Source organism: Parus major, chromosome Z, assembly GCF_001522545.3.
Source record: "Parus major isolate Abel chromosome Z, Parus_major1.1, whole genome shotgun sequence".
Classification (NCBI taxonomy): domain Eukaryota; kingdom Metazoa; phylum Chordata; class Aves; order Passeriformes; family Paridae; genus Parus; species Parus major.
Window position 1 is genome coordinate 46392386 of NC_031799.1, and position 13665 is coordinate 46406050.

At 40.4% G+C, this 13665-nt stretch overlaps 1 protein-coding gene across 1 annotated transcript in view; it reads left to right on the forward strand.

Annotated features, from left to right (window-relative positions):
* The window catches only part of DGKQ (diacylglycerol kinase theta), an 88730-nt gene that overhangs the window by 630 nt on the left and 74435 nt on the right, over positions 1-13665 (forward strand). The window contains exon 2 of the mRNA XM_015652211.2: positions 7-83. Coding sequence (XP_015507697.1) covers positions 7-83 — 77 coding nt within the window. The remainder of the gene's footprint in view (positions 1-6; positions 84-13665) is intronic.

Here is a 13665-nt window from a genome sequence, read left to right on the forward strand (position 1 = left end):
CCGCAGGGTGACCCTGACCAAACCCACCTTCTGCCACTACTGCACCGACTTCATCTGGGGGCTGGCCGGCTACCAGTGCGAGGGTAAGGGGCTGCCGGCGCGGCGGGACCTGCCGGGGACGCGTCCGGGGCGAGGTGGGAGGGGGCGGGAAAATTGCCTAAACCCATTGCTCATAAAAAACTCTATTCATAATTAGTATCAACAAACTATAGTACTTAAAATCTCATTTTAAAATCGAACGTAAAACCGCAACACTAAAGCACAGTGCTGAAATGCAGTAATAAAAATAGTGCATTCCATCACAAAAAGAAGTGTCTAATGGTAGTAATCAAAATTCTAGTAATATTACAATAATAACAGTCGTAAATGGCAAAAATCAAGTCTGAAAACAGCAGCAGTGCTGAAAATTCTTCTCCTATTGAAAATTGCAGGAATAAATTCTAATAATAATAGTTCCTAACAAAAATAATGCAAAATTGGAGATGTGTCACTGCTCACTCCTGTGTGGTGACACCAGTATGTGCTGTGATCCATTAGTGCCCCAGCCCATCCTGAGGTAGACACACTGTGAGCTGCCAAGCATGCCAGCAGCTCACCGTGGGTCCTCCCAGGGGAACCCTTACCTGCTGAAATGCCTGATCCCATGGAGAATCTGAGACCTGTGTGGAGTTTGAGCCTTTTAAACCTTGGCTCACACCAGGAAGGGGAGAAGAAGGAATTGCTAGGTTTCCTTGCTGGCCTATGCGGCAGCTGAGGTTCTTGGAAGGGACAAAAATTATAACTTGTTCTGATGCAGCAAAATCCAGTGGTGTCATGGCAAAAAGAGTGGATCTCTATGTCCCTTTTTAAAGGAAAACAAACACATCATCACCAACAACAAAAAACCCAAACAAAACAGCACAAAACGTGATGTCTTCATCAGCATATGCAGTCCAGCTGGCTTGGGTTGCAGCTCCCAGGCCAGGTCCAAAGAATCAGGTTGTACACGAGCCTCATTGTTTGTGTGGGTGTCAAACAAGGCTGCAGGTGTAGAACAACTACCCTGCAATTCTTGAAATAGGTTCTGCCTGTTGTCATTGTCAGGGGTAAAGAGAGTGCAGGATTAAGGTAGGTGAAAGCCATGTTCCCGTGTGGTGCAAAGCAGGTCTTGCAAAGATGGCTTTGTATTTACGTAAAAGTTTTCTTAGGGAAGTGTCATTCTGTCTGTGTAGCATAATGTCACTACTTATCCAAACAAGCAAAAAAGATAATTTCTTTCATTGTGAAAATGCACAAGGCCAGTCTTGTATGGTCTCTTCTATCACTGACTTTAAAAAATGGTGAATTTTTTGAGTCATAAGACTGGGCAATCAGGTGCCAGTTTGCCAGTTAAAGAACTGAGTAGTTTTGGTAATGCTAACAGGTAATGCTAGCAAAATGTGAAAGGACCAGGATGGCTCACTTTTTTTTTTTTTCCTCCACTCACATATAACATACTTAGATGTAGTGCAATGCTGCAAGTTGCATTTAGGATTTTTTCCTAGTTTTCCACTGCAGTTGGTGTTCTGGAACTGTACTTCCCCTTTGGCTTTTCCAGCAGAATTCTGGACAAGCATCCTTAGCACCACTGCCTGATGACCATGTGCAGATGAGGTACTTCCAAGCTGCATGGTTAAAATACCTCTTTCAAAATTACATCTGAAATCTCCACCCTAAACAAGTCAATTCTGTGAGGGGTAAAACTGAGGAAATGCTCTCAGTTTTCAATAGCTCTAACATTCTCTGCTCAGAGTGTGCAGGCAAACTCTGTAATGGCACCTGGCACTTCAGTGTCTCCACTAGGTGAAGGATAAGAATTATTTTTTTTGTTTGTTTCCTTGTTTTTGTTTGTTTTTTTGTCCTTTTGTCAGTTTTCAACCAGCTATGCTTAGAGTCATGTTTGTCTTTCCAAAAACTTGCTGCTAAACAACAAATCTCAAAACCACCTGATGGGTCATTTGCTCATCTGTCTGCTGTTTTCAAATTCCAAGTTATTTAATAAATGCTAATATGATTTCTTAAACAGTAGTATAAGTACATTCCATGTAATAGTTAACTCCTTGTCCTATTTTCCTTAACTACTGGAGTTTGATCATTGCACTTTAGAAAGTGATAGAGGGAGTGCCAGGCTGTTAAAACAAAAAAGTAACCCACCCAGCAATTAGAGAAGGAAACGTTTGCTGTACATTTGAAAAACATAGTAGATAATTGCTACCTCCTTTTTCTTCTCTGCAGAGTCTAAATTTGCAGGTGTAATTGCAGCTATCTTTGGACTCCATTTGATAAACCACCTACAGGCTTCAACATGAAGCCATCAAGGGGCCTTTTTCTAAGTGGATTTGCAGTGGTTGCTCTTCCAAATCTATAGGTTCAGATGTTCAGTCTCCTGATGCTGTTTGTGTTGACGTTCCCTGAAGCTGGTTACTACCAAAACAAAAAGCTTCCAGTCTTTGAAGGGAACCAAGCATGCTCATGGTGTGACTCCACCAGTTATTGAAAAGAAAGAAATTTAAAAATAAAGGAACAAGCTTTAAAAGCCCACCTCTTATCTGTCATTTTTTTGAGTAGTTGTATGGCCTAAATGGCCTGTATTTGTGTTTTAGTTGGGATTGACCTTTAGACGCTTGGAGAATGGCATCTTCTATGTGTGAATGATGAAGCTTGTGGAGTTTTTCCATAAACTTACCAGCTACTCAGTAGATTGGCATTTATCCGTGTGATTTACATAGCTCTGTAACAAAAGTACAAGAAAACAGAATGAATTCTCAAAACATTTCTGATAGTGGAGGCCAAGATGGTCCTTAGGTTTTCTCTGTGAATTCCAAAAAGTACTCAGAAGAGGTGCTCTGATGCTTTCCATACGAGGCACAAAGTGTCCTGCGTCTAATCTGATTGTTTAAAAATAAGACACAGTTTCCCACTCCAGTTCAGGGCCACACCACTGGCCACCAGCACTTTGTATGGGATTGAAGGTACTCTAGGGGAGAATTGCAGCTCTTTTGCTTAGATTAGCAAGGTATTTTTACAAATGAGATTTTATAGGGAATGTGGTAGTCTTCCTATGTGGAATGGGTGTCCAGCTGGGTCTGAAGATGTCACAGTATTAAGTGTCTGTGCACATATTTTTTGTGATATCAGTCAACTGGGCTTGCATCTGCGGTTTGTTCACATGTCCTCCCTGCCCTGACAAATCTGTTTTCTGTAAACCTCTTGTGAAGAACTGTTTTTCTTACCACTTTGCTATTTGTAGCTGTGACTTCCTTTGATAAGTGTGTGCGTATGTGTGACAGAATAAGTGAATCTAGAGTTGTAGCATGAAAACTGCTCTTTTATATTGCTCTTGCTTTCCTAAGCATGGTCATTTCAGGTTTGAGTGGGTTTAAATTTCCTCAGGCTTGGTAAAGAAGAGGCAGTGTAAATGACTGAGGTTTCATGTATGTGTGCTTGCATCTTAAAAATGAAAAATACTAGATATAAGAAGTCTGTGTAAGAAGCGTAAAGAGAGCTCTTACTGGTAGTTCACAGAAAGACCAATTTCATACACTAAAAGGTAGCTAGCAGATATTTTATACTGGAGTTTGGAATTAGTTTTAGCCACCAATAAATAAATTTCTTTTCACTGTGCTTTTGTTTTACATGAAAGAAAAAAAAAATGTTGGAAGAATTGTGAATCTGTACATTTTGGGGGCTACAAATATTTCCAGTTCTATAAAACTTTCTAATGCAAAGTAATTTGGGTTTATTTTAGCCAAAGATAAAATATAGGGGATTTAAGTAATAAGCAAGTTTCATTGCAAATTTACAATTGTTTAACCATTTTAGCTTTTTTAACTTTATATATTTCATTAGAATATTTATGGGAAACTGTATTCATTGACTTCTTGATATGTATTTGAGCAGATAGGGCACCTGTCTTGATATGAAGGCTCTAAGTCAATATTTTGGGAAACAACATCTTTGTTGTCTATTTTTGGCTTCAGGGGGAGGAATTGAGGGGTTTTTTTGGGGGGGTTAAATTATTTTTTTTTAGTCTTCTAAGCAGAACCTCCAAACTTATTCCAAGATGTATAAAGCTTTGTTTCTCTTAATCTGATTTAGATGTTGGCTGACAACACCACAGCTTTTCCAGAATAAAATGTAAACGGTGGATCTGAGTTATATTTATGCCATAAATCTCAGATTTGGCAAGACAGCCAGAAAGCTGCTGTGATTTATATGGGCATGTCCCAGATAAGGACAAGCCATGTTGTTCCTTGTTGATTTAGGAGAGCCTGGAGATGTTCCGACAGCATTTGCATCAGTCTTCAGATGCATATTTTGGACAGATTTTCTATGCAGTATGTTAAATTTAAAGGCTGTTCTAAGAAAATAGAGTCAGAGATAAGGAAGGTGTGTTAAAGCTAGGAGTTTGTTGAGATATGGAAGTAGTAGCAGGGAACAAGGGGACAAGAGGCAATCTCCTTGGATTCCCGTAATTTCTTTTTCTGTTGTTGAGGCAGACATGTGAAACATCCTTGACCTTACAGGTTTCATTCAGATCTGTTTTGAAGGAAGTGAGTGATATATGAGATTCCCCCAAGAGCCTTAATGCTTACAGTTCAAAAGGAAAAACATATTCTTCGTTCTCGTGATGAGCTTTGCTTGCTTTTGGTGCATTTTGAACTAAAAATAAAAGCTGCAAGAAGGTAAAACCACAACACAATTTTTTTTCTAGCCTCCAATCAGTTTGTAGTTCCAAGACTTTGCTGCCTTTATTCTTCAGTGGTTTTCTTGTCTGTGGTGGGGCCATTCTGTGCAACAACAAGATGTTTGGTGCTGAGATATTAGAGTGAATGTGACTTTGCTGCATTTAAAACTTAGATGGAGCAAACAACAACTGTCAAAAAAGGAAAAAATCCCCCACACACACTCCAAAAAATTCCAGAAAATAAAACCTTACAGAGAAACTTGGCTCAGCTCAGCTGATATACATGTTGAGAAAAATGTTTGGAACATTGACTGACACGTTGAAAAATGCAATTTACTGGTCTGGCTTTGAAGGATAATTCATTTTGTACTGAAGAGAATTCATGCTTTTCTTTTCCCTGCCTCCTTCTGACAGTGCCTCAGAGGAAAATATCGCTGTCACCATCAGTGATGCAGAGAAAAGGACAGGGTGCTTTGTGAGAATGCAAACAGCTTTTGTAGCTGGAAGCTATAGTTTGTGTTGATAGCATTAGCCCAGATTTCAGTTCAGAAATTCAATTAGGTAGTAAATAACTTACTGCAGAAAAGTGCTAAAGCCTGTAATCCAATACCAAGCCTCGCACAGCACTTTCATATATCATCCGTGTTTCTACCTCAGTCGGACTCGTTGAGCAGTGACAAAAGCACTAAGGAAGGTGCTCATCAACCCATCATGGTGTGAAGTGGCTGTGGCTGGTGCTCTGCAGGTTCTCTTTCTAGATGATCATTTATCAAATATACCTTAGACATAGTATGTTCAGGTGTTTCTCTGCCATCTTTGAGGGTAGTACCCTGGGCTTCTTTTAATCTTGCACAAAACTTTTCAGGCTTCCTCTGGTAAGTTTCCCACAGACCATAGCTCTTGCAGTCCTGTGCTAAGGGTGTAAAAAAGATTTCATTCTTTCTTGCAGTTGTGTGGGAGATAAATGCCTGGCTAGCTATTTCTTTGTAGTAAACAAAGGACAGTAAACTCTAAGGCTTTCCCTATAAAACTGGGCCTTTTAACAGCATTTTGTTTAAAACTAGTGCAGCATTTCAGTCAGAAGTGACCTCAGTTCTTAATGGGTAGAGAAGCACCTGCCTGTTTAGATTTTAGGTGATGTGCATTTATGTCCATTTGCTGGGTGCTAATGCAGTTCCTGCTTCAGGTTTGCTTTCTTTTTGGAAACCAATACATTTCGATAACACTTCCCCTTGCTCTAGAGATGGCATGCGTTCTTTCTTTCTGTATAGATGTGGAAATCTGTATTGGTGGTTTGCAGTGCACTTCTCTGTGTGATTACTCAGTCCTCCGTCAGTTTAGTGCTCACCAGGTTTTTTTCTGGTGGTGATGTTAGCTGTATTTTGATGTTTCCCTGACAACGTTAGTTAATATCCTGGGTTTTGCATGGGAAATAACCCCTTTAAGCAATCACTTTCCATTGACAATTGCTTTACTGCGGGGGCCAGGCTAAGTTCAACGGGCATTAACTTGTAAGTTGTAATTGTAACTCAAGGTGGGGCCTCTTACATTTACTGCCAGGGGGAATGGCTGAAAGGTTTATAGTTTTCATTCTCCCCTGGTCAGTTTGTAACAAATATTTCTGTTGATTCCACCCACCACACCACCCATGGTGCCTTTGCGGGTCTGTTTGCTCCTTTTTTGATTACATACTATTTATAACTTGTCTATAATATTGCTTTGCTTCTTAGTATTCCATAGAAAGCCAGTTCTCTTCCTGATTTTGCAGCACCCTTCTCAGGTGGCAGCTCAGAATTTTCATTGAACCATGCTGTCCCTGGATGACCTTTACTTTTTCATTATGTCACTAGTTTCTTGCAGAGGTGTTTCTAACTCTGAATTTCATTAGCTCAAACTGACTTCCTTCTGGAATACTTGTTGCTCAATTAGATCCACCCTGAGCTGGCTCTTGAAAGTACCTTTGGTGAAACTGCTTTTGCAAGACTTACAGAAAACAGGTGACTAAGTTACTTGAATATGTTTAATTTGACTCAGCTCCAGTGGGGAAAGAGCAGATTGTGTGTATAGTATATACACCTTTCTAAAGGATTAAACAATACATACTGATCAGCTCCTGTTCTTTTTGTGTTTTTCCCCCTCCAGCATTTTTATTTAATGGTAACTTTCAGTTTGCTAGAAGTCTGTTAGAAACACTCCCAAGCAGAGAGCAAAACCTAACGTGTGTATATCACAGTGGGTGTGATAAGGAACACATTGAAGCACAGATTTTACTCTACTAAGTTTGCTACTTCTACCCGGTTGTTGCCTACTATTGTCTCACTTGTGGAAGTTTCTTATTCAGTAGAGTACAGTCAACCCCTCATTTCACTTCCTGTTCTCATTTAAGTATATTTTATTTCCTTGGCTCTAGAAGAATGGGGGTGGGAGAGTGTGTATATTCATACATCTATATTCACATATATTTATGTGACTTTGTTTTTTTCTTTCCTGTTTAAAATTGAATATCAGTGATTTCCTTGGAAGTATGTTTAGGATTATTAATATGATGTGCTGTTATCACCTGCTTGGCTTCTTTTAAAATACCAGTTGTATGATATAATTGTCATGGCACTTACTATTGTAAAAATAACATTAAGATCTAAAACAGTTAACAGAATAAACACTGCTGTATTTGACCACTATTTAATCCATCCCTGGAAGTTTTACATACACGATACTGCTAGAAACATTCTGAATATTTAGCTAAACAGATTTTCTCATAAGAGATTATTGAATTATTGTATAATTTGAACTTCAGGGGTTAAAATAGGAGCATTGTATTGTTCTGCAGAGTAGTATTAGGTTATGGTAGCTAGGTAATACCGCATCTAGTTTAAGTGTAAGAATGCACAGAAAAAATCTCAGTTCCTCATTGCTTTTCTTTCTGCTTGGCAGATTGTGTCACTTTTTAGTGTCTTGGTTTGTCATGCTGTAATTCAGGAAATAAGTCTTTCCTTTTTGTGCAATACTTTCTCTGCACAATGTGAAAATGCTAACTGGTACACCTTGTTAACCAGTGAACATAAGAAGTCATCCACTAGCCAGTTCCTTAAGTGATTCAAGCAAAAATACTTCCTCAGTGCTGAAACCATTATGTTGGGATCTCTGCCTGACATCATCATAAATACAAAGAAGTTGGTAGGATTTCTCAAAGCGTGAAGATGGCATGGGGGAAGGCTATGAACATAAAGTGAAAAAACTGATCATGTTTGCGACTGTGGACGCTTTCTTTCAGAATAAAAAAAGGCTTTTTGTGATATGGCAGATTTTCAGAATCTAGTTAGGATAGCAGAGTGAGTGTAAATCATCACACATACAAATTTGCATAGGAAACTGATTAGGACTGGTAGTCCTGGAATGTATCTGCTATAAAAAGAATCCCTTAGAATATAAAACAAACGTGTGGGTTAAGCAACAACCTAGGAGAAACTGCTTTTTCACATTCAGCCTCTTCTCAAAACAGTATTGATACAGAGTACTGGAAAAGCTGATTTAAAAAATTGTGGGTATTCACAAATATTCACACAACTTTCAAGACACTTTTGCAAGTTGTTGCCCAGATTTTGGGTGGATGCTGTGGGATATTCCGGTGGCATGGTACAGCACTGGAACAGTTGTGCCTGGCAGGTGTGCACGTGAGCTGTGAGCACAGTGTCTGCCCTCACTGCTGATAGTTGTCATTGGTAGTAATAGCAGGCCTTCCAAAGGAGTCACAATCCCTTGGTCCTAGGAGGGGCTGAAGATGGTGTTACTGTAGCTTGCAATTATGTTGGATGCTCCAACTCTCTGGATGCTGGGTGGGCTTAATTCTTTAAACAGAAGATGCCGACTGAGAAACTGAACACGTGATCCAAGATGAGGAGGTACGAAAGAAGAGATACAGCCTTAAACAAAAAAGAATTTAAAAGATTCCTGTTTTAATTTCTGTGCAATTTCTGAAATCAAGTACAGACTAATATGCTCATATTTTCTCTTGTGAAGAAGTTAACTAACAGCAGCTGGGACTATTAGGCCTTGGTTGCCAAATCCTTTTTTTAAAAAGTAGGCTGAAGCAGAAGGTTAAAATACTATCATGTTACAAATAATCTTGAAAACAGCCAACTATCATTGTGTCCATTTTGGTTTTGACCTCTGTTATTCTGTTCCAATTATATTCTCTTTGCTCCTGTTTGGCAAATGCCTAGAGATTTCTTGATGCTATTATATTTTTCATTCAAGCACTTTTTTCTTCAGGTGAACCAAATACATTGTTTAAATCTGTAAGATAATGGAGATATATTACATTTCTTTGGTTTTGCTTTCTGACTTTTACTTTTCCTCAGTGTAACTTTTTTCTTAAATATGATGTCCTGGGAAACTTTAGGAACCTTTCAGTATGTGTTGATAATTCATGTGCATAAATTAATAGCTGATTATGCTACACAGTAAATTAAGATCAACAGCTACAAGAATTTTGTCTGATAAATTGAAAAAGCCACACCATACAACACTAAACTGAGGTGAATATATGAGTCTTGATATAATTTGGTCCCTCTTTGGGAAATATTTATAGCTTTCCAGGGATAGATTTTGAATTTTAGTGTTTATGAACAGAGTTATTTTATCTTGGAAGTTCTGGTGTACTCACCAGTGGTATATGGTGAGCCACTGCAGGCTTCTGATCTCCAGATAGATCTTCTATGAATTTTGTATGATTTTATACATTTGAAAGAAACTGTTGCTTTAATTCAGGATAACTGTAGTCTTTGATCTCATCAATGACTCAGGCCTAAATGGTGGAACTAAAATCTTCACACTTAAAAGGAATCTTTCCAAAATGCTTAAAGTGTATAAGATTAAGAATCAGGATTAAAAAAAAAACAAACAACAAAACATGGAGATCAGCACTTTCAGTTTGCTTTTTGGAAATAGTGCCTTGTGAGTGTTTTGTGTTCCTGATTCACCACTGTGTGAATCGTTTGCCTTTAGTTTCCTGACCATGTCAGTAGCTTTGTAGTAGCCACACTGGGGAAAATACTGAATGTACTTACCCAGTTGGCACAGGATTCTGTTTCTTTGCTTTCTGCATTTTCTTCCCCTTTATTCTTTCCAGGTCTGAGTTTTTTTCACTTCAATCCTATAGTTTTATGTACTTCTAAGTGTGATGCAACTTGGAAATTAAGCCCTATAGGAATGACAAGTAAAGGTTACCACGGCAGCTCTAGGGTATCTTGCTTTTTCCTTGTTTTGTGTTGCTAGGAAATGTTGAGATGCCTTAGGTAATCCAGAGATTACCCAAATTAAAAGGGGAAGAAAATTTATTATGGGGTTAGGTAGATCAATAATGAGACCTGTGTTTTGATTTTATCTAGCTTTTCTTCAAAACTTGTAACTGTGCTGTGGAGATATGTGCGTGTTACTGTATCTAAGCTTAGCAGTGATTTTTCTTCTAGTATCTTCAGGATTTTGTATTATACATTTATGTTCTGTGTTCAGTTTTTAAGAGGCAGAAAAGGGATTGCAAACCTCCCGCCTGATTATATCACTGAGTGGAAAAGACTGAGTTTATGTGAAATACTGCCTGGCTCTCCTTGGTCCAGTCACCATCTTAAGTGCATTTTGGAGGGAATTCTCAGTTTCCCCCACTGCTAAGAGCACAGAGCCAACTCACTAAGTCCCTGTGTGCATGGATACGTGTGGGATTTACTCTGTGTGTCACTGGTGATATGCCACATAGGTGTAGAACTGGTGTGTCTTTCAGCTGGTCTGTAGCCGGTACTGTTAGAATGTCTCCAAGTCTTTGGGTACAGTGAGTGTCCAGGCAACTGTGTCAATATCACATTTTGCTGCCAGAATTCCGTCACAGTTTATGAAGTCCTACCGTGCATTAAGTTCAGCTAAGATCCACCCTGTTTAAGTGTAACTCAAATTATTCTTTTTCAAAGCTGGAAGATGTGCTACTGTTATTTTCCTTTTATGTGTGTGGAGGCATTTTGGTGTAGGTATGTAGCAGAAGTGGTGACAGGACTGTTTTTTCATAGGAGACATCTGTGTTGTTATTGAGGAGGATGACACTGACATGGCAGTGTGTGGATTTATTTGTGCTGTACTGGGTAATGAGTGATAGTGGTGCAGGAGGCCACATGTGTGAGGGCTGGAACCTTGCAGTGTTCATGGAGGGTGCCTAGGCATGATCACCTCATGAAGTCAGCAAGGGTAAGGGCAAGGTGCTGCAACTGGCTAGGGGCAATCCCAGACATGAGTACAGACTGGGAGAAATCAGCTGACAGCATCCCTGTGGTGAGAGACTTGAGTTGTCATGGTTGAAAATGGTTGAGTTGTCATGGGCTCAAGCTGGTGATGCCAGAACCAAGCCCATCCTGGACTGCACCCAAAGCAGTGTGGCCAGCAGGTCGAGGCAGGTGATTCTTTCCTTCACTCTGTCCCTGTGGGACTCCACCTGGAACACTGCATCCAGCTTGGGATCCTAACAAGACGTGGACCTCTTAAAGTGTGTCCAGAGGAAGGTCATGGAGATGATTGCAGGGATGGAGTGCCTCTGCAATAAAGACAGACTGAGAGCTCATGTTGTTCAGCCTGGAGAACAGAAGGCTTTCAGTAGCTTGAGAGGAGGTTATGAAAAGGAAGAAGAGGGACTTTTTTATATGGGTAGATAGTGACAGGAAGAGAGACAGTGATTTTAAACTGATAGCATCTTTAGATTAGATATTAGGAAGAATTTCTTTGCCCAGAAGCTGGAAGAGGTGGCCCAGATAAACTGTGAATGCCTCATTCCTGAAGATATTCCAGGCCAGGTTGAATGGTTTGCTGAGCAACCTGGTGTGACGAGTGGCAGGATGAATTGAAACTACGTGATCTTCAAAGCCCCTTCCAGCACTAACCATTCTATGATTCTACGACGAAGTTTTTGGTGCAAGGATGCTTGCAGTAAATGTAAAATTATTTTAGTGCATTTTCCTTTAAATTGCGGGCTGGGTCGGTTTTCCTTGTAATTTTCTGTTCTGAATGCTGTAAGCTATAGCTCTTTGTTGTGACCAGTAGCTGTAAGTCAGCTGGACAGTGCTGATAAACAATTGACAAAGTTTCCCTTTGTAAGGCATCACTCTGAAAACAGTGACTTGGAGAAGCAGCTGCAGGGAGGTAAGCATTTATGACTGATCTGCATGTTCTGCAGTAGGTGGTTCTGTAGCTGGATTTTCCTTGTTCTTCTGGTTTTAACCATTTCATGTTTCTCTGCCCCTCCTGTTCAATTTCATTTACACATGCTGTCAAGCTGGCGCATCTCTGCTCCAGCCCCTGGGGTTCAGTTGATTTCATGGGCAGTCTGCAGCAAAAGGCATAAGAGGCACCAGCTTAAGACAGAGCCCGTAGAAATTTCTGATTGCTAAATGGTCTTCAAGAGGCGTTTAGTAGTATTTGACACTTGATTTTCTTACCGCCATGGCATCTTGCGGAAGCTATGAGTTGTGTGTCAGTGGAGAACCTTCTTTGAAGGTTGTTAGGATCTATAGCCTTTCACTGCATGTGCAGGGAGTGTGATCAGAGGTTTTTCTGTCAGCCTTCAGACTGGCTTGGCCCCTTCTAGCTGTGTGAAGGCTGCAGTCTGGAAAACCTAGGAAAAAGGCACAACTGTGTTACATGGTCTTGCATCTGGCTTGTGTGAGCAACCTTTATCCTTTCATCTGTACAAAAGAGCTGCTTGACTGCTTAATTGTTTGCCCTCAAACACACAGATTTCTGTGGTTCAGAGACAATTTCTTTTTGGACTTCTGTCTTCGGCATCCTCGAAGACAGCTGATAGCCCATATGATTGGGACCCTGCTGGGAGAAGAGTCACAGCCAGTCATCTATTGCTGTTACCTTGTTGGTGGCAAAAACTGTGTCCCTCCAGGCTCCCTGTGCAACTTCACATGGTTAGTGGGAGGCCTCTTCCTCTGAAGGATCTCTTTTTTTGGAATTGTCAGGAGATGAGTTGCTGAACTCCCTGATGTTGTAGGCCTCATGGGGACTTCTGTTTTCCATCAGTGGACCAATGCCTTGTCCTATGTCTTTGGCCTAATCTTCAAGAAAGAGAAGGTGTTTGTGCTTTTTGGGTGTGAGCGCAAGTTTGAGACTAGTCATCTTCCATCTCTCTGAAGAAGAAAACACTCTTAATTTTGTGGACCTGTTCAGTAACTAAAACTGCTTGCCTCTGAAATTCTGTGTTCACCCTAATTACAGTGGCAGGAAGTCTGACTCAGCTGTCTTTCAGGAGAAAAAAAAGTAAAGTCTATGCAGAGCTCACCTTTCTCACAAAGTTTCACTGAGCAGTATCACAGAATAGTTTGGGTTGGAAGTGCCCTTAAGGATTGTCTAGCCCAACACTCTGCTCCCACACATCCTGTGCAATAAGCAGCGACATCCTCAACTTGATCAGGTTGCTCAAAGCCTTGAATGTTGACCTTGAATGTTCCCAGGGATGGGGCATATACAGACTCTCTGGACAACCTGTGCCAGTGTTTCACCATCCCTGTCATACCAAATTTCTTCCTTATATCCAGTTCAAATCTACCGTCTTCTAGTTTAAAAGTTTTACTTCTTGTCCTATTCCAATGGGCCTGCTGTCTTCCTTATATGTCCCATTTAAGTATTAAAAAGCTGCACTAGGGTCTCCCTGTAGCCTTCACTTTCCAGGCTGAACAATCCCAAGTCTCTCATAGGAGAGATGCTCCGGCCTGATAATTTCTGTGGTCCTTCTGTAAGACCTGTTCAAATGTATCCATTATTTCTGTGCTGAGGATCTCAGAGCTGGGTAGAATGTTCTAGGCAGGGTCTCATGAGAGCAGAATAAAGGTGCAGAATCACCTCCTTGGACCTGCTGGCCATGCTTTCTTAGCTTTTCATCCACCAAGATCCCCAAGTGCTTCTCAGCAGGACTGCTC